Source organism: Schistosoma haematobium, chromosome 2, assembly GCF_000699445.3.
Source record: "Schistosoma haematobium chromosome 2, whole genome shotgun sequence".
Classification (NCBI taxonomy): domain Eukaryota; kingdom Metazoa; phylum Platyhelminthes; class Trematoda; order Strigeidida; family Schistosomatidae; genus Schistosoma; species Schistosoma haematobium.
This window is the reverse complement of record NC_067197.1, coordinates 41,277,787-41,298,927: the sequence shown is the minus strand read 5'-3', so window position 1 is coordinate 41,298,927 and position 21,141 is coordinate 41,277,787. Positions and strand designations below refer to the sequence as shown.

General features: G+C 36.1%; 1 protein-coding gene across 1 annotated transcript in view; it reads right to left on the bottom strand.

Moving 5' to 3' along the window:
* Window positions 1–1,507: 1,507 nt before the first annotated feature.
* MS3_00006970 (uncharacterized protein) overlaps window positions 1,508–21,141 on the bottom strand; it is a 46,124-nt gene continuing 26,490 nt past the window's right edge. The window contains exons 13-19 of the mRNA XM_051215220.1: window positions 20,334–20,436; window positions 18,495–18,667; window positions 15,889–15,992; window positions 13,303–13,745; window positions 9,813–10,000; window positions 7,788–7,932; window positions 1,508–5,417 (exon numbers count right to left, since the gene is read on the bottom strand). Coding sequence (XP_051068412.1) covers window positions 4,663–5,417; window positions 7,788–7,932; window positions 9,813–10,000; window positions 13,303–13,745; window positions 15,889–15,992; window positions 18,495–18,667; window positions 20,334–20,436 — 1,911 coding nt within the window. The 3' untranslated portion in view covers window positions 1,508–4,662. The remainder of the gene's footprint in view (window positions 5,418–7,787; window positions 7,933–9,812; window positions 10,001–13,302; window positions 13,746–15,888; window positions 15,993–18,494; window positions 18,668–20,333; window positions 20,437–21,141) is intronic.

The window sequence follows — 21,141 nt, the reverse complement described above, 5'->3', positions numbered from 1 at the left end:
GCCGCTGACGGAGAGGCAACCTTCTGGGACGGGGATCAGCTTGTCGTTGAGCTTCTTGTGGTGGGGCTGCAGGTAAGTTGAAGGTATCAAGCAAGATGTCGAGGGGAAGATTTACTCCTTTTGTAGGCGGTCCGGGGTTTTCCGCTTCCGTAATTGATTTCGGTGTCTAGTCCACGTGTCTCTTCCCACGTTTACCTCGTACATAACTTGGCCTAGCTTTCCAACCACACGTGCTTCGATCCAAGGACCATGATTTGCTCTGTAGTCTCGAGCGAACACCGGGCATCTGACCTCGTACGCTGGAAGCTTCTGAGATGGTGGTGGTGTGTTTCTTGGGCACATGAGACTATGGATCGTCCCCAATTTCCTTCCCATCAGGACCTCTACTGGGGAATTCTGCTGTGGTAGCATATCACTAGGTGTTGTTCGGTAGAGAGACAAGAAATTCTGCAGTATTTCTACCGGCGTTCCCTCCCCTTTCGACTTCATTAGAGCTCTACTGGATGTATCCACAAATCTTTCTGCCTGGCCATTTGACTGTGGATCGTAAGGTGGAGAGCGGAAATGCTTGATCGATAGGCATTTTCAAAATTCTTGAAATTGATTTGAGGTGAAATGCGAACCGCTGTCGGATACGATTATATCCGGTAATCCGTTGCGGGAGAACATCTCAGTCAAAAGTTGCATTGTTTGGGTTGTCGTTGATGGCATTTATTTATTATTTAATTTATTTGAACACATAAATATTGATACAAGAGAGCGCCAATATATATGCGCCACACAAAACAATGAGAAGTTAAAGAGAAGGAAAAAAAGGTAAGGAGTGTAAAAGAAGAGAACAATAACGAAGAGATTGGTGTGGGGTAGTGTAATAATAATAATAATAGCAATAATGGGCGAACGGAAAGGTACAATCAGAAGAAATCTTTTAGTTAAAGGAGACACAACCACTTTTCACGAAGAAAGTAAAAGAAGGTTACAGCAGGATCGCCACTGGCTTCTATTCTGAGCCATATCTGATAACGTCTCTAGTCACTGTGTAGCACCATCTCTCAGACCCCAACCAGGGAGCCGTGAAGGACCAACAGAAGCCAGTCCTTTGTAGCTTTCTTTCATACCACGACACCATGTCATACACTGACCACCTCTCCGCTTTTTCCAACCAGTCCCAGAGTCGGCAAGTAATGCACGACGTGGAATTCTCTGGGACGACATTCGTAGAACTTGTCCAAGCCACTAAAGTCGGTGTTTCAAGATGGTGACACCTATTACATTATCGTCTCTGTGCCCGAACACACGATGCCGAACCTCTGCATTACTAACATGGTGCTGCCACTGGATGTTAGCAATCCTTCGGAGACAGCGATGATCGAACACAGAGAGTCGTCTAACGTCCTCAACTCGGAGAGACCAGGTTTCACAAACATAGAGCAAAACTGCTCTCACTGACGCGTTGTAGATCCGACCTTTTACAGCCAGACTAACATCACGAAGGCGCCGAAGGTGGCCCAGATTGGCATAAGCCGCTCTGGCTTTCACTATTCGTGCATTGATCTCATCACTCACACCCCCACCAGCACTTATGCAGCTACCCAGATACACGAACTTCTCGACTACGTCTATCTGCTCACCATCCAGGGTGAGTACAGGATTGGAATCCTGCCAGTCTTGTAGGAGTACTTTGCACTTCGAAGGTGCAAAGCACATACCATACCTACGGACACTGATTGCCAACTGATTAAGTGCGGATTGCATGCCTTGGGCATTATCGCACAGTAAGACAATATCATCCGCATACTCAAGGTCGAGGAGTCTTTCTCCAGGCAGCAGATTCACACCACCATCACTTACATCCATCAGAGCTGTTCCCAGAATGTCATCGATGGCAAAGTTGAAGAGGAATGGTGAGATTGGGCAACCCTGCCTAACCACACTGCTCGAATGGAACAATGGAGAGAGGTGGTTGTATGCCCTCACTCTGCCTGAGGTGTTTTTATATAGGGCTTTTAGGATGTAAATAAACTTCTCAGGCACACCCTTCTTCAATAGACAATCCCAGAGAACAGTCCTGTCCAACGAATCGAATGCAGCCCTGATGTCAAGAAACACTACGATTGTTGGCCTTTGATAAGTATGGCGGTGTTCTAACATTTGGCGGAGGGTGAAAATATGATCAATACATCCTCGACCAGAACGAAACCCAGCCTGCTTCTCGCGAGTCAATCTTTCACGGGTTTGAACTACCTACGAAGTATGAAGGAAGCCAATAGCTTGAACGCAATCGGAAGTAGACTTATCCCCCGATAGTTGTTACAGGAACGACGTGAACCCTTTTTAAAGATAGGGACAACTATCGACTCATTCCATGACGTTGGTACACTCTCTAGTTACCAAACCTTTGTAAACAACGTCGTCAGTCCCTTAGTCAAAAAGTCACCACCATCTTTAAAAAGAGCCAGAGGTAAGTCATCTGGGCCATGTGATTTGTAACGCTTCAAGAGTTGGAGTTCCTTGCGGACTTCCTCCTCGTTTGGTGGATCAGTCGTCACCGGCCATGGAGGGCAGGACAGTCTGACCGATGTTGCCGGAGCAGCAGGCCAGTTGAACTGCCCTTCGAAAAATTCTGCCCATCGTCCAAGACAGTTGCAGTAGACGGTCCCCGTTATCTGACCTGCGACCAACGAGTCCCCATCGACCACCTAAACGACTCTCTTCTGTGCCTAGACGCCCGACCTGAGCATTCAAGTCTCCGGCTAGCACTGCAATATCTGTCGAACGCACTTTCTGGAGAAGAACAGATAACTGGTGGTAAAATTCATCATTGATTGCATCCGGGCTGCAATCTGTCGGGCCATAGGTGGAGATGACGAAAAGACATCGTTTCTCACGCCGATTTCTTCTCACTTTGATGGAACTTTCTAATCTAACAGCACATAACCGACTGTTAATGGGGATCCAATCGACTAGTGCTGCCTCAGCTCTAGCGCTTAGTGCGACACCAACGCCAGCAAGACCAGACGAAGATGCCACAGGGTCCCCGGATAAGCGCACGTAAAACAAGCTTTTCGAAGCGACAGATAGAGAGCGAATTTGTAGTACTTCACCAGAGTCTTGAATACGGGTCTCGAATAGACAACAAACATCAATATTAAGACTTTCCAAAGACATAGCCAGCCCTATCTGTTGTCCGACCTGCAGAAATGTGCGAACGTTGAAGGCAGCCAGTATGAATGGTGCACGTGGTTTCAGAAAAACTGCTTCAGTTCTCGTATTCGGTGGTAACACAATTTTCAACCGGACAGTGACTCGAGAACGTTTAGATACAGTCAAATTTCCACCAAAGACGAGCCACTGTAGAAGTATAAAAGAGGGTGAATAATGTGGAAAATGATAATAATAATAGTAATAGTAATAATAATAATAATAGTAATAATAATGACAATAATTGTAATGATAATAATTTGAATCAATTGTTTGTTTTTCAAAGCGAGAAAAGTAATTTCCATAGACATAAAGAGTTCATCATTTGTGTGTGGGCTGTGATACTGTCCGGGTGCCCAAACCGAATCAGGTGGTTAACTTAGGGGGCCACTCCCCGAGCCTTTGACCTGAAGGTCTAACCCACAAGGCAGTGGAGCATCGTAAGGAGATGCAATCCCATAGTAGCCGGTGACCAACGATTGGTTCATACGCCATTTGTTCCCACTGGATACTGGAGCCCATGTACACCATTGGTTTGTGATCCGGTTAAAGCGCCGGACATTCGCTTTTCGTCCTCTCATTTCCGTAAACAACACCCCCGCCACGAGAAGGCAGTGAGTAGGACTTCCCTGGCAGAGGCTGTGTACGCGCGGCCGTGTGAGAGCATTTCGAGAGGAAGAGCGGACTCTCCCCACTCTCGGCCGTACCAGGGCATTCGGGGGCCTAGAAGGAGAAGTCCAAGCTTGGTATGGAAAATATATTCTGCAAACAGCCAAAAAACGAGCGAGCACCAAACACAATTTAAAACGTATATATACAAATATATATCGATATTGCTCTGGAGCTTTTAAACATTTAACCGATAAGTTCGTCAATTGATTGCCATTGATATATTTAAACATTTAATCGATAAGTTCATCAATCAACTATGTGCGTGGGTGGTAAGGAATGCCCACGCATACATCTGCATACAAGCTCCACAAAGACAAAATTACAAACTATGAGTTTTCGGGATATATCGTCCCCAACACATTTCAATTACTATTAAACAATCACTTATGAAACTGCACTATTTGTATATTAAGATTATGAATGTCTTTTAAGAATGACAAATTCCTTCACAGCGATATATATATATATATATATATATATATATATATATATATATAACTACAATTCAAAATTGCGTGATATAATTAAGTTCGTAAAAATATAAAACAGTAGTTCAACTTTGATTGACCACTTTCTTCCGTCAATAAGAAATGAATTTTTCTAAGTTAAGCAAGAAGGAAAATTCGTATAATTCGTTGACTTTACGAAAAGAAAAGGCCGAACAAATGAAAAGAGAGTAAAATGCATTCGACTACTTAGTCAGGGTTGGCATCTGTCATTATTACTTTTATTAATAGTAGTATTTACAACGATTAAGATACACAGTGTTCCAATGTTTTGTCTTTTTTTTCATTTTAAAAGTAATTTATATTTATAATGTCTCTCATTCGGAATATCATTACTAGAATCATCACAAAAATCATCATCATCATCGTCTTCTACAATCTCGCCTTCTTCCTCCTCATCTTTTTCGTTTATATTGTCTTCGACGTCATCATTGTCGTTGTGATTTATTACAACAAACAATTCGTTCCCTTTTTCTATGTCTTCCACCGCGTTCAGTTGTTCTGTTTTACTGTCGATCATTGCAATATCATCTTCCTCATTATTATTAGTTGAAGTTGACGTCTGTGATGATAGATATATTGAAGGGGAAGTGCCATATCTTGATGTTGATGATACGGCGGAGAGATATGATGTTTTTTCATTTGTACATGCATTTTGATTAGGAATGTTTTTGTCAAAACAACGACGTTTAGTACTTCTATACAATAATAATTCTTCTCCATTGATATCATTGTTATGGTTTGGTAGAAATGATCGTTTCATTGTTTGGTTTTCACTATTATTCATTCTGTAAGTATTTATAGGAGTAATTTTATTATTATTATTATTATTATTATTATTATTATTATTATTATTATTCGTAGTAGTATTTGAAGTCAAGGTGGACATAACTGTTGTAGATGTAGGTTTATCTGAAATAAAATATTCCACTAATTGTTCATCCCAATTTTGTACTTGATCCAATATTTTATTAATATAAGGTTGTTTATATCGTTTTGAAATAACTGAACGTTGAAAATCCAATTGACGAAATGTATCTGTTGAAAATTTTAAGAAAATTTCGAAATAGTGTTCAATGTTTAATGAATTTAGTTCGTCATTTATTCAAATAAAAAAGAGCCTAGCTCATAAACGCATTGGTCCAGATTGTTCTGCATTATACAATCAGCACAACAAGATGAATGCTGAAGCAATCGAACTATTTGCATCAGTAATGGTAAAAAAAGATTACACAAGTAGAATATGCTTCGAGAGGAAAGAATCAATCTCTAGTATCGAGAAAAAAATATGAAATGTTGAAATTCAGGATCTAACGGGAGAAAAATAGTAAATAATCGAGCTTTACTGAGGTCGATTTTAAGTCATCTCACAATATCTTCAACTATTGGTCACGACAAGCGAAGGAACTCCGATCAGGTGGTTGGCACCTGCAAACACGGTTTAGTTAAACAGTCAATGATTTCATGAATTGATGCTACGTTTTGGCTTGCTAGCTTTTTTCTTTCCTGAAACTTGCTCTAGTAGCCCAGTCAACATCGTGTATCAAGGTAAAGGGTAATTGGGCATGCACAACGCGTGTTACAATGACTTCACTTGGTGAGGATTTGGAATTTTATGAACCAATTTACCATTTCTGTTCAGTACCCTGGGTTCAATCTGGAAATTGATAACTCAGTGGTCACAACTTAAATATTCAAATTAGAGATTCGTACAGATTGATTTGTTTGAAGATAGTTTCCCAAGTCAAAATGTAGTTTAATAGAAACAATCACTAATTAGCTATTCCCTGGTGATTAACTTTGGGGCGAATTCATTAGAGTTTTAATGAGAAATTGTGGTTACCTACTTACCACGAACAGATTCGTGCACTCAGCTATTGATACTACTCGGTTATCAAGACCGAAGTAAGCTGAGAAGGACTTGGTTCTGTGAATTATGGGCTGAAATTCCAACGCTTTTAGCAATAAACCATGTACCCTCTATCACACCTACAGGTTCTGGACACAATCACTGGCGAAGTAGTAGTGAGAACACTAAAATGAAACAGACTCAGTGCTCTCTAGTTTTCAATGGTTTATCAAGTGACATCAATTTCCTTATTATAATTGTCTTCAAACAATATACTCAAATGGTTCATTGATTAAAACGCTCAACTTGCGACCACTAAGTTGCAGGATTAAACCCGGCTTCATATACTTTGGTCTACAGAAATAGTTGGTACCACTATCCTGCACCATTAAAGTGTAGCTTGAAGCCAGGTACGCGGTTCCGTATCTGGTAAATTCGTGAGTAGCTCCAACATGGATGTTCTAAAACTTTAGTAAGATACCGTGACATAAGGATGATGATTTCACTACACAACCTAAGAGTTCACCGGAGTCAGATACTTGATTTTCCATGGGAAATGTTCCGCGTTTCGCTATAATCCTGTCCATAAAAGGTTTTCCTGAATTCTTTGCTTGAATAACCGCTGTAACGGTTGACTGGCGATCATAAAGCCAAAGAGACTGTGTTATATCCTAGCGAAGATTAAATTACGAGTAACTTCTGAGACATTTTAATGGACTAATATTATCTACATATTCTTATGGTATAACTATTTAGTAATTAGATTGTGTACATTTATATTCCCTTTATTACAAGCTTCATTTCGACCTATAGATTATTAATGTACGATTTACTGTTCTTAAATTATACCCAGTTTATTATTTAGTCTCCCACAATCACAGCCACATTTTGGCTTTATTGTGTATGAATGTTATTTCCTATTTTATGGTGCGTTGCGGTCTGTTTGGTTGATTTATAAACCCAATATGTCTGAAATAAATGGTTCGCGTAGTGGAGGCTGTTGTTGGCATTCTGGACTCAGCTGGGCGGGCTAGCCGGGCAACGGACCAATAGGGTGCTAAACTAATCAGACCGAACAAACGTCATTGATTTAGTACAGTACAAGGGCAAATAAGTCGTATTTTGATTGGAGAATAAATTACGTGATAACTAGCAGGCCATAAAAACACAACAAATTGGCGACGGGGATTTCGCGAAAAAGAAAACAGACTATATATTCAAAGTTCCCATCAAGACAGGAGGTTAATAGTAGCTATGGTTTCATACCTTTTTTTAGTTCTTATAGTGGTTACTAAAACGTCTAGCCTATTTGAAAAGAATAGATTATTACACTGTTATCTCCGTTAACAGCTAACAACATTTCATGGTTTTCTTGAACGTTTTACTCAAGTTTCAGCAAAACTTTAAAAACTCAATTCGTGTATTCTATTTACAAAATGTGTAAAATACAAAAATTCATCAAAACAACTTGGAAACTGGTTTCACAAGCGAATGTTCGCGCAACAAACATCAACATTATATGATATATATTTAAACAGACGACTACTACTAATACTCACCTTGATGTAATTCCAATGCCTTTTTAGCTGCTTCCATTTGAGCTTGTTGAACAGACCGACCTTCACCAGTTGCTAATCGTTGACCACGAAAATAAACACCAACACGATAAACACGTTGGTTAGTTGGCCCACTATGTTCTAAAACCTGATAAAGATAACAACATAACAAGAGAATAATAAGTTATTCAAAATGTGGCACATTATTCTACTAATTAATACAAGGGATTCTGTATTTCTAAATTCAAGATAAATTGTCAACAAAAGCTGACACCAGAAGATAAACAGTAGAAGTAATCAAGTCGTTTGTATTTGCCTGTCGTTGGTGTTGAGCGTTAACTGAACTAAGCGAACCGTCTCAATGAAGCCATTTGGTCACAATTTAAAACCTATATTTATGAAAACTTCGAACGTGGGTAGCATGTTGTATTTTGTGATCGCTAATTACCTGTTCAGATGATTATTGATTAAGTGAATTCAGAAGAAATCGTCTTTGTTGGTCTCTGAGATGCTCAGAAAAAAAAACATTCAGTATCCTCATCCTGAGCTACAAACATTGTTAATCATCTCAAATCTACTATGGACACAATTCTAACAAAGGTATGAACTTTTTTACACAGTTTAAATAATGAACCGATCTAAGCTAGACCATTGCTGAAAGCCTGGAAGTGCTGGACAGCCGTCTCGTTCTAGTAGCATAGGGTTATTCAGCAGTGCGCATCAACGATCCCGCACGCAGGACTCAAACCAAGGACCTTCGGTCTCGTTTGTAAACAAGTGTGTCTCATGATTGTTTCTATTCGCCAACCGATCCTATCATTATGGTTAACATAGTGAACTGATCTTGACTAAACAAATTACAAACAGTATTATTCGTCGTTTGTCCAGTAGACGGCTCCAAACAATGCTAGTCTTATTTTAAAGACACGTTTGTTTCGAATTGGGACAGTCTTATTTCATATTTTTACTCCTTTGAATAAAGTCAAAACAACAACTGAGTCAGGATAGTATGAACATATTGTATTTTGTAGTTTCTCTTCAACCGCTTACAAGTAGATTAATATTAAACTGTAACATTGAAATATAACACAATATGAGGTAAGGGACGTTGGGAATGAGAAGAACCGGAACAACGATATATATAGAATTTTAGAAAGTAAGGTGTGTGAGACGGTTGTCCACCTCAGGCAATGGATGAAGGGGTGTGTTAGGATATTCGGAAAAATATACCAATAATTATCATGTTAAGTCTAATGGTGTCCTTGGACTTTAAATGTACATTTCCTATTGGTCGATGTTTACTTCACTTGTTAAATATTTTGTAAATGTTGTTTTCTATTTTATGGTACGATGTGGTCTGGTTGATTGGTATATAAACAGAGTATGTTTGAAATATAACGATTCATATCTCAGAGGCTGAGACTTGTGTTCTGGACTCAAATGGCTGGGCTAGACAGCGAAGCATGGCCAATCGGGACTCTAGGTCGTTCCTTGCGTGTTTACGTGTCATTGATCCGATCGATAATACGCTGCGCATCTAATCTGCAGTCACACGTTACAACAGGGTGAGAAGGATTATGTTTTTAATGAAGTTAGACATGAACATTGTTGGATGCCGATTGAGTGGTCTAAATGTTAAGCGTTCATAAACGAGACCGAATGTCCTTGGTTCGAGTCCTGCGTGAGGGATCGTGGGTGCTCACCGCCGAGTAGCCCTATACTACTAGAAAGAAACGACTGTCCAGCATTTTCAGGTTTCCAATGGTTTTCTAGCTTAGACTGGTTCGTTATTTCAACTGTGCGAATACTACAATCTCCACAAATCCCCATACCGATAAAATATGATTTGACAAAATAACAGAAAAGCCAGGGTTCTCGTTATTCCCAGGGATATTTTGAGCAATCAAGGCGCAGATGAAACAAGTGTATAATCACAAATGGAAATAAAAATTTTATAACCTTAGTTTGTTTTAATTTAATAGAGTACGGTAGTAAAACAGAAAGGGGAGTTTTCGTTTGAAAACTAACTTTATAATGTGCAATTTCTGGATCTTCATTTAATGAACGAAATGTGAGACAACATTGTTGTAATTTTGATTTGGCATCATTCCATTCTTGTTTTAAAATAAACTCAACAAGACGTGGCCAAAAACATATTTGACAAAAACGTTCAACCCATGTTAAATCTTTATCGACAAATAATGCACCAATAAATGCTAAAGCGAAAATTTTAAAAATATGACGAGGGAAAACAGAGAAACAGTGGTATTATGTAATGGGCGTTTTTTAAACGTTATGAATTAAAATTGTAATATTACTATAGATATATGGCATAATAGTTATTTAATGATCTGTCAGTCAGATAGACAGTAAGTAGATAAAGTGTGCGTCGGTTCATCTGCATTTCACATCAATAAGCGAGATGACAAGATGAAAAAAGAAAGTCAAAGAAACACTAATAACATCAAAATAATTAAGTTCATGACATTAAACCTCAAATTCAACACCTTACAATAACAACCACCATATACTGAACAGTCGTTGATTTCAAAAGATAATTTCCGGAATTCTGCTGGGAGGCCTTTAGTGGCCCGTAATTTAATTTTGTCCTCATTTAGATCGGACGATGTTCGTTGAAGGGCTCACCATTTTAGTGGCCCGTGGATCTGACTCCTATTTATATCGTATAAATGTTTGTTATCGCCTTTTCTCGTATATCATCGTCGACTTAAATCACGTTAGTCAATAACGAAATTAAATAAGTCAAATAACGATAATTGACCTGTGCATACATATATTTTGTATATGAAGCGAATGAAACAGAGCAAAGCAAAATGACACACAGGGAAGATGGCTGGGAAGCCAACTACATTTTAGTCAAGCGTTACTCAATATTTATAGTCAGACAAAATAAAGCTACAGACATGTGATTAATGGGATAAGAAGGGCACACACATATACGCTCATATAAAAACAGTCTAGATTGATAAGCGAATAAATAACAAGGTCAAAGTATGGCTCAAGTAGAATGAATAGAATGGGATGTCCGAAAGCTAGAATAAGATATATGGGCTTAGCATAATAACTGACACTACAGGCCGTAATTAGTACAATCGTTTGGAGGCCCTATATATGACTCCATTTGGATCGTTTCTGATTGCTATCAAATAATTGCTGTCGAAATATACATCCTGACTATTCTCGTATATTATCATCAACTTAAATCACGTTGGTGAACAGCGGAATTAAATAAGTCAAATACGAGAATGAATTTCGAATACGTATATTTCATACAATCGATGATCTAGACAAAAGACTAGAGAAGCGAAGAGAATAAAGCGAAGCGAAACAACGCATAGTGGAGATGGTGTGTGAGGCAACTCAATTTAGTCAAGCGTTAATCAATATTTATGGTCAGACTAAAATAAGTTACAGATATGTGATGAATAGGATAAGAGGTGCACACACACACTCATATAAAAAGAGCCAAGGGTGATAAGCGAATAATTGACGTCAAAATGTGACTCGAGAAGAACAAATTAGTTTGTCCAGAAACTAGAATAAGTTGTGTGGGCTTTACATAGCAACCGACACTACAGCTCAACGATATCGGATATGTGATAAATGTCAGGAATTGATAATAGTCGTACAGTATTGTGAATTAATAGTTGGTGGCTTAAACTGTTGTGTGCGCTGACTTAATGGTCTGAAAGTTAGCTGGTTGGTGTGAGACTTGGAGGCCCTAAGTTCGATACTTTGTGGAGTTGTCAATTAGCAAAGCTTAGATTCCTGTAGACTAGAACAAAGCAACTATTCAGTACTATCTGGTTTTTAACAGTTATGTAACGAACGTTAGTTTGCAATGTGAGGCTTTAAATAAGGCAATTTTAACGTCGCGTAATGGAATTTATTTATTTATTTAAACATATAGATATTGGTACAGGGAGGCACCAAATAGATATGCGCCACATAAATCATCCGATTTGTGTGAGGGCTGTGATACTGTCCGGGTGCCCAGACCGAATCAGGTGGTTAACTTAGGGGGCCACTCCCCGAGCCTTTGACCTGAAGGTCTAACCCACAAGGCAGTGGAGCATCGTAAGGAGATGCAATCCCATAGTAGCCGGTGACCAACGATTGGTTCATACGCCATTTGTTCCCACTGGATACTGGAGCCCATGTACACCATTGGTTTGTGATCCGGTTAAAGCGCCGGACATTCGCTTTTCGTCCTCTCATTTCCGTAAACAACACCCCCGCCACGAGAAGGCAGTGAGTAGGACTTCCCTGGCAGAGGCTGTATACGCGTGGCCGTGTGAGAGCATTTGGAGAGGGAGGGCGGGTCCACCCCACTCTCGGCCATACCGGGGCCGTGTCAAATTATAATAACACATTATTTCATTCAAACAACACTTGATTCATTGATATTATGGAGTCATAAACTTACAACAACATTACATACAGTCACCATTATGTATTAAAATTGATATAAACTTACAATTTTCAGTCAAGTTAATTGTATACGACACTAAAAATGACTAATCAAATTGTAGTTATAAACGCTCAAACATTTTAATTCAGTCTGAACATCTGAAAATAAATATACGTACATTAGCATCTATATAATATTCGCCACGAATTAGCTTCATTCTGAGAAACACTGTCTAACAGGATGGAATGTTTATTCTTTCTTAAATCTGAGACTTGTCAACACAATGAGCACCTACAATGTTAGAAGCCATCGCGTAACTCCTCAAAAAACTCTTCAGAAGTCAGTGAAAAAATTTACGAATATTTTGGACATTTCAAGATGATAGGACATGTCTAAGAAAGGACAATTGCTTACGCTTAGTATCAGAAGGAGTTTTGTGGATATTATAGTAATTTTAATGGTTGAGATCATGAGTCAATTTGATTAAACAATTATCACAAACTTGTTACCAATCTTGGCATTTTTCTCAAAACTTAGAACTTCAACATAATCCTATAAATAACTTTGTTTCCTGAATATAATTTTATCATTGGAATACAGTTTTCATATTTCTCGCCTAATTTTTTCCGTCAAAAGAAGGGGGTGTTCACGAGTCAAAGATTTCACGCGACTAAGAAGACTATTTAAAGTATTCAGAGTACAAAACTTATCACTTGAATGATCATCAAAAATATAAAATTGCTCATAATGTTGTTGTGTGTCCAACATGCTGACAGTCAATTATTCTCCTAATTCCTTAAAGCCGAGTTCCTGATAAAACGATAGATTGTTTTGTTCGGTCATGTCAAGACTTCATACTTAAAATATTTGACCTTAAACCATTATGTGCTATACAGCTGGACTTCCCATTCTACCTAAAACTCAGTTTGAATAAACATTTACTACATATAAACAAAATATGCCATACCTCTTAGACTGAGTACATACATATTATACTTTGCAAATGAGGTTTGCAACAACAACAACAACAATGATGATGATGATGTTGATGGTATCAGTAAACATAATTCATAATCTCATAATTACCTTCCAATAAATCAGCTCTGTATTTTACATTTTGATTTTGTGGATTATTACAATTGCCATTTTTATTTCCATCTGAATTAATAACTTCTTTTTGACCACCTTTTTTATTTTGTTTAGATTTGAGTATATTTGAATTTTGACTACTTATATAAGTAGTATTCCAAGACGGATTTGAATGTTTCGATATGTTATTATTAGTAGAATCATTGTTATTATTAATTTTGCAATCGTATTTATGCATACTATTATCTTCACGACGTATAACATAATTTTCTAAGCCTAACTCACTGCATACAGATGCCTGTGTATATTTATTCACTAGTGAATTTTTTAACAGTGATAAATGTCCTTCATGATGTCGTGGAAAATGTCGAAATAAATAATCTGTTGACACATATTTTAACAAAGAATCACCAAGAAATTCTAAACGTTGATTATCTCCCCTAAAAATTAATACAAATAAACAAAGTAAAAACGAATGAAAATAAGATATTTGGAAAATAAGTGAAGGATATTACATCATAAAATACCATTGACAGTTGAATAGAAAAATATATAAGCGAGAAATAGGAGAAAGAAAAACCTTTCCTTTCTGTTTTAGTCTGAAACTAATGAATTAACTAATTGTTTCTAATAATCTATTTTCAAAATGTGCAAACATTGCGATAAATTTTCAGATTTTAGGTTTGTTTTAAATTATTTGATAAACATCTAATGGACTCATCAAACGGTGTTTTAAATAGCTTACATACTATCACAAAGTTGGTTACTATAAATTTTTGCGAGACAACAATGGTGGTTGGAATTGTTTGGTGATAAAATCTGTATGATCATGGTCTTGTACTAGTCACACTTTAAACAGGTTAGTGATAACATTCCGGATTATGAATTTGGGTGGTATGAGTTCGAATCTCACAGGAAACATTGGTTCTCACAGGATTCCAGATACACCTTGTTGAAAAGGGACAACTAGTACGAAACCTAAATTAAAGATTTACCGCTAACTACTTACGACTATTTTTAACTTAAAAATATCATGGATGCGATTTCGAATTATTTATACTGGTGGCTATATAGCAGCTTGATAGATAGAATCCGATCAGTGCTAAGGACTAATGAGCCATGACACTAGCAGCTACTCAACGATCAAACAATAGTGGCTTATATTGAGATCATGAATCGGTCTAAGCTAGACCACCACTGGAAACGTGGGAGCACTGGACAGTTGTTTCGTTATGGTATGGGACTCCTCAACAGTGCGCATCCGCTATCCCGCATGTGGGACTCGAACCCAGGACCTTCAGTTTCGTGTGAGGACGCTTAAGCATTAGACCACAGAGCTGGGTTATCATGGTGTTAAGTATGGGACTACATACTACGACGAACTGACCGTCCAGTACTTACAGGTCTTCAATGGTGGTCTAACATTGACTGGTTCATGACCTAAATAAAAACTCATCAATCTCCAGAACCCTACACACATAATGATTTATTTATCCATTATCCATCTCTAGATAAATGAGAGGGAAGCACAGTGAAATTCATGTACTAAAGGTATATATAATGTAACATGCCGAAAGATCTTCAGATGAATTTACATTGGTTATAACCACCACCATTTAAGAACATTAACTTTCAAAAAATATGTGCCGATAATGCTTTCAAGTAATCAAACATGGTATTGAATAAGGTCATCATTATTGTTGGAATTAACAACGGATATATCATCCACATTGCCTAGAACTAACCTATAAACATTGAAATTTCTATACTGGATGTATTATAATAATTAACCTCATAACTCAATATCGATCTGACAGCTAGAATTTGATTAGCACATCAGCAATCTCATAAAAAGGTTACAGCAGGATCGTCACTGGCTTCTATTCTGAGACACATCTGATAATGTCTCTAGCCAATGTGTTGTACGATTTCTCGGAACCCAGCAAGGGAGCAGAGAAGGAGCAATGTATTTGACTTCGAATAATACAATGGTTATGTGAAAACCAGAACGACACTATAACCCGGCTGTTTACATTAAACTGGAAAGAGTGAGTTTCGAATAAAGGACCTAGTTGATTGAAAGTTGAATGTCTAGTGTAGACCACAAATTTATTGTTATGTAATTCGATCCGTAAACTTCAATCCCATATCAATATAAGAAGATTATTATGTTTACAGATGACATTGCCGTTTTCTTTGAAAATATGTCATATTATCAATGATGAAAACGTATAAACCCGTAACAATTTTGGGACTAACTAAAGGTGTTATAATTATCTCAGGCATTTAATCCAAGCTTTTTTCCAAGACATAAGATAGTCGTACGAGATTTATAATCAGTATGTTTAACAACCCAACCAGAGACCGAACACAGAACCTTCAGGTCTCTTAGAGAACATATAGTCACTAGAACTAATGGTATAGGCTACTGAGAGCTACAGAGAACTAAATAGCTGTCAGGTTTCTTACTGGTTTTAAAAGGTAGCCCAAACTAAGGTCGATATCTGTGATGAATACAACCTACATATAAAACCAATCTTGCACAAAACCTCCTCACTTTAATGAAATTAAAAAAAAACTCACAATGTATAAAAATTAAAACCAGTTTTCCGTATAGTCATAGCACGAGCAAGAACACGTAGGTGTTTAAATTTTATGCCCAAAGTATCTTCTAATGTACACAATTTCTAGAAGGGTTAGTGGACGGTAGATAGTTAGGAAATAACATAAATAAAAATATGAGAACATTTACATGAATATAGTTTGTTTTTTCAAAAGAGAAAAATTTGATTGGAAATGTCAAAATAAAAATAAAACAATTAGAGAGTATTGAGACAACCAATAATTATGGAGGTACTGTTTTTTTTTACTTCAGATGAGCTACCTGCTCAAGAATTTATTTGTGTGGTGCAGATTTATCATGATCTCCAGTTGTACTAGTATTTTCGTCTTTTCGATAAATGTTTCGATAAAAAAAACATCCCTAAAAATTGTCAGAAGTCATTTGCCTAGCTTTTTGTGTTTAGTTATCGCTAAATTGTCATAGTGCGCCCTCCTTCTTAGTGACCATTTGCAATTAAGGGAAAAAAACTCAATTTTAGAGTGATAAACTCTGTTGAGTAGAGGAACTGATCTAGTACACATTCTATTCAACTTTGGAATTTCTACTAGAATTGTGTGCACAGACAATTTTTTGCACATTTGTTTTATCATTTATCATCTGAACAGTAAATCAGCGTCGAAGAAACTGCACATTTTCGATGTTTTGGCCTATACAGAAATTCAAAAGACCATCTATTAGACAATGTACGTAAGAATATATGGAAGGAATATCAGTGCAAAATAATATAACGTGAAGTATTGGAAGATTATTAGTCATTCTGTGGCATTCATTCCTAATTTCAACCATTCATTTTTTAACTAAATCATACAGTCCTGAATAAGTATTATACAGGTGTAAATTGCATCTTTAACTTTATAATATAGTTTTAAGACATCGAGTTAGTATTTTCGGATTCTTAAACCCTTATTTGATCGGGTATACCGGGAACTAGTCAGTCAATCCACTACATTTTATTAAATAGATTAAAAGTTGCCAATAGCACACATAATGTACGTAAATGAATCCTGACATTAATTATTTACACATCTTGTCACGGGACGTTACACTGACACAAAGTTTCGTTGTATTTATGATGTGGATAAATTTAAAAAGTTATCAAAAATTTTTAGGTTGAGTTCCTGGTTCCACGTTGCCTGGTGCTTGGAATTATTCGCGTTTCGTAGAACCTGAATAGGCGAGAGTAGATTTCTGGAGACGAATATGCTTGAAAAAACAACTGTACTTATCATATAATCGAAAATATCCAGTCACTCAGTCTCCTTTAAAAAGCATAATAACGACCATGTCGAACATTAGCAAACTTGTAGGTGATTGTTAGATAGATAGATAGATAAAAATGCAGAAAACTAACCCATTCACTTTTTTTATACCTCGGTCATAAGTTTGTAAATAATGATGAAAACATACCATATACAAGCATGTAAATTTGAAATTATTTTTATCAATAATTACATATAGTAAATGTGAGCATATATCAGTGGTACAAAAATAGACCGTAAAATACAAATAGAAGTTCATAGAATTCATAAGTCGACAACAATCGGCGATTTAACTTTCTAAGCATTATACTGGTCATGATACATACCAAAGCGAACAATCTTTTTTTCATTTTTTTCTACGTCAGTTCCCAGAAGATGTTCTGAGGATAATTAATACAAACAACACAAGAACTGTTGGATATACCCACAGTTTTATTGTTGTATGCCTCATACTTCTCAATAATGAACATAGAACTGCTTGATCAATGGGTAGATATCACAAACCAGAAAATAGCTTGAAAGTTCTTTTCTAAGTGTTTTATTAGGAAATTCATTTTATTTCTGCCAAATTTATTATTACAAAAAGAGGCAACAAAAAAATCAAGTAAATATGGTAGATCGATCAAGTTGGTAGAACAACACTTTCAGTTTGTACAGAACATATATTGATTGGCTAGAATTCAGTATTGATACAAACCAAAAGGCAATTATACCAAAGTATGATCGGAAATCATTTTAATGAAACATTATATATGTATATATATCAAAAAAGATAAACATCCATTGTTAAAAACTTCAAGTGGCAGTTCAGTGAATTATTATTTACAAATATACGTTCCGTTTATGCCAGAGCGACAACTCACAAACTAGGGAAGCTTAATTTGTAATCAGTGATTCGAAATTCCGAGTTACGCTTTACATATATGTCGGGTTAAATAGTCTGCTTATCCTTGTCAGTTCCCACACACACACATGTGATGATATGAGCCTATAAAATTGATCTATCAAAGTAATTATAACATGAAAGTTGTGTGATTAGATAGGATGTATCAAGGTTGTTTATTTCGTGTGTCTACTCTTTTTACTTACCACTGATATTGTTACTATTTCTATTAGTCTAGGATTTGACTAAATAATTTTATTAGGCTATGCGCTGATACGATGTGACAACTTGAACTAATTTACATATATGGCAGATCCTACGTTGCTTATGACTGACTGACTGATCAAAGTTTCTCAACAATGGATGTTTATTGAAGATATAATTTAATACAAAATGAACATTACAACAATAATGGAGTGAATACCTTTAGCATAGGGACTTTTGTTGCCCATGATCGATCACCTTCAGGGCATTGTGATTGTAATGGATGCAATGGGATTTGTACCCAAACACGATGAATTCTTTCATCATCACCAAATAGAACAGCACCAAATATTCTATCAACAATATCAAGTCCAGCGTCTAAAGTGATTGCAGCTAAGATATATATATATATATATATATATATATATATATATATATATATATACATTATTTTGAGTAAAACATTTGATATACATTATGACAATCAAGAGTTGTCCATAGAGGACAAAGAAAGCTTCACAATTATACCACTAACCATATAAAGCACAATAAAAACCATGTAACATGTAACAAATAATCATTAATTATAGTGTAATTAACCAATGCACTTATTAGTAACCAATCAAATGCATGCGAAATATTATCATTATCACTATTATGAGCGACCAAGCATTTTTCGTCTACGATTGATCGAATAGTTTCACACTATTTGGGTGCCGAGTTAATGTGAAACATTAAAGAGGAACAATGTATTTGTATTTTCCAGGCGAAAGGTTAGATTTACTTCAAATTCATTCGCTGAGATTTACAAATACATTCTTCCTCCTTAATGAGCGATCAAGCGCTTGGTTAGTTACATTGAACCAATTACTAATAAAAAAGTAAAGTTGACATAATGAAAAGTGGAATTATAAATCTGCATTGATCGAATAACAACATTTTCAGTTATTTCTAGATGAAACAGAAGTCTAATTGCAACACAGTTTAATTTATGCTGTTATATGGTCTGAATAATCAATCTTGTTGGCTCGTTTGTACCATTGTCTAACCAATCAGCTTAAATTATTCAACCATTCTTTCTTATGGGTAATTGTAGCGTGATCATTGTCAATTGAAACTACAGAGAGAAGGAACGTTGGACATTGAAAAGATTGATGAGTTCTATTTTAAAGTTAACAATATATTTGCAGGAATATTAAGTGTAGTGTCTGTAACTATTTTGAAAATGGGGGGAATTAGATAATTCAATCGGATAGTGACTAGTTATCATGGGAACGAAATGAGCTTTTTTTAGAAAAAAGAAGAGAAAGTCATAGAAGGCGACAAAATTATTTAGAATGATGCAAATAAACAGTGAAAGAAAAAGCCTATCGTCAACATTCGCGAACCATGCTGTAGGGGTTAGTTTAGTGATTAACTACCAAACACTAGTAAGCTGTGGGTCCTAATCCCGCTTTACTTCAGTTTGGACACAAATAGATAGTACAATTAGTCTGTATGTATACACACATACATTATAGACCATAGTTGAGTTATATTAACTTATTTTACTGCAAGTCGTGAATTTTAATTAACAGTAGACCCGTCAGTAGATGTACCTAATGTTCAAAAATGGATCATGTCAAAAAAATTCAACCCGGATCAACCCTAGAAAACCGTCTTATAATTACTAATTACTAATTCAGAGTTCGAAAATTTGTATTGTTGATGGTTGGGAATAAAGATATCCGAAAAAATCAAAAATTACTCTACAGTTTTTCACCGTACATATTGTTGTTGTTTTTCTTTTATCTTGTCAATTTTTAAGACTTGAATCGGAATACCATTTGTTGATAATATAAGTTTGATGGAATTTTTTTGAATTATTGCATTCACTATTTACACTGTCATTACCAACTGTCGCTTGAAATAGATCAGAGATACTGATATACCTAATGATGTATTATCTACAAAGTTACATCCTCGAAAAATTCAAGCTGTTCAAGGCCCTTTGTTAATTGAGAGCACATACAACTCTATGAATAAATACAACATCAATAACCAACATGATAAAACTTACCCATTAAAGCTTCAAATGCATCAGATCGAGCGTAGATAAATGTAGAATCATAACAAAAGTCTACACTATGAGTATACAACAAGTATTTATGAATGCCAAGACGCTAAAAATTTACGAGAAATTTATTCTTAAATATCGAACGAAATAAAAGTATACATAGGATACATGAAATCAGATATTCACTTATTCGAATGTACGATGTGTGCTATATAATGCTCACAAATAAGAAACAAATCAAAATCGTCCAAGATTTAATTGATTCGAATGTACGAGTTTGAAACTATTGAGCAGTTAAAAGGAAACAAAAATCAAGTCGGAAAAAACACATGTTCAGTACAATTTTCTCAATAACTACTCAATGAATATATTGATTTTTAGTGATTATCACATAAATGTTGCACCTAGGTGACAAACTTACTGTCTGCGATGTTAATTTAAACTCACCCTTTTTGGATAAGTATAACAATTTGGTGTTATGTGACTGGTTATATTCTGAGAGACAAGTTCCAAATAAGTTTCCTGTTACTAATTGAGGCACTAATCACTAGTTAGTTTGTAACTTTAATTTTTATTGATATTTATCTGATGGTACAAAAATAGTAGTTGAATATTTTGTACATAAATAAATTACTGTTTCGATTCTTTTTGTAATATATATTACTAACTCAGTTGGATAATAGTTTTTTTCTTCTGAATTACATTCACTTAACACTGGAGGATCAATCCTATAAAGCGAATTATCACTTTAGACAACAATCGTTCCGATGTAATTGGAAGAATATACATTAATATATTTGGTATCATTCTA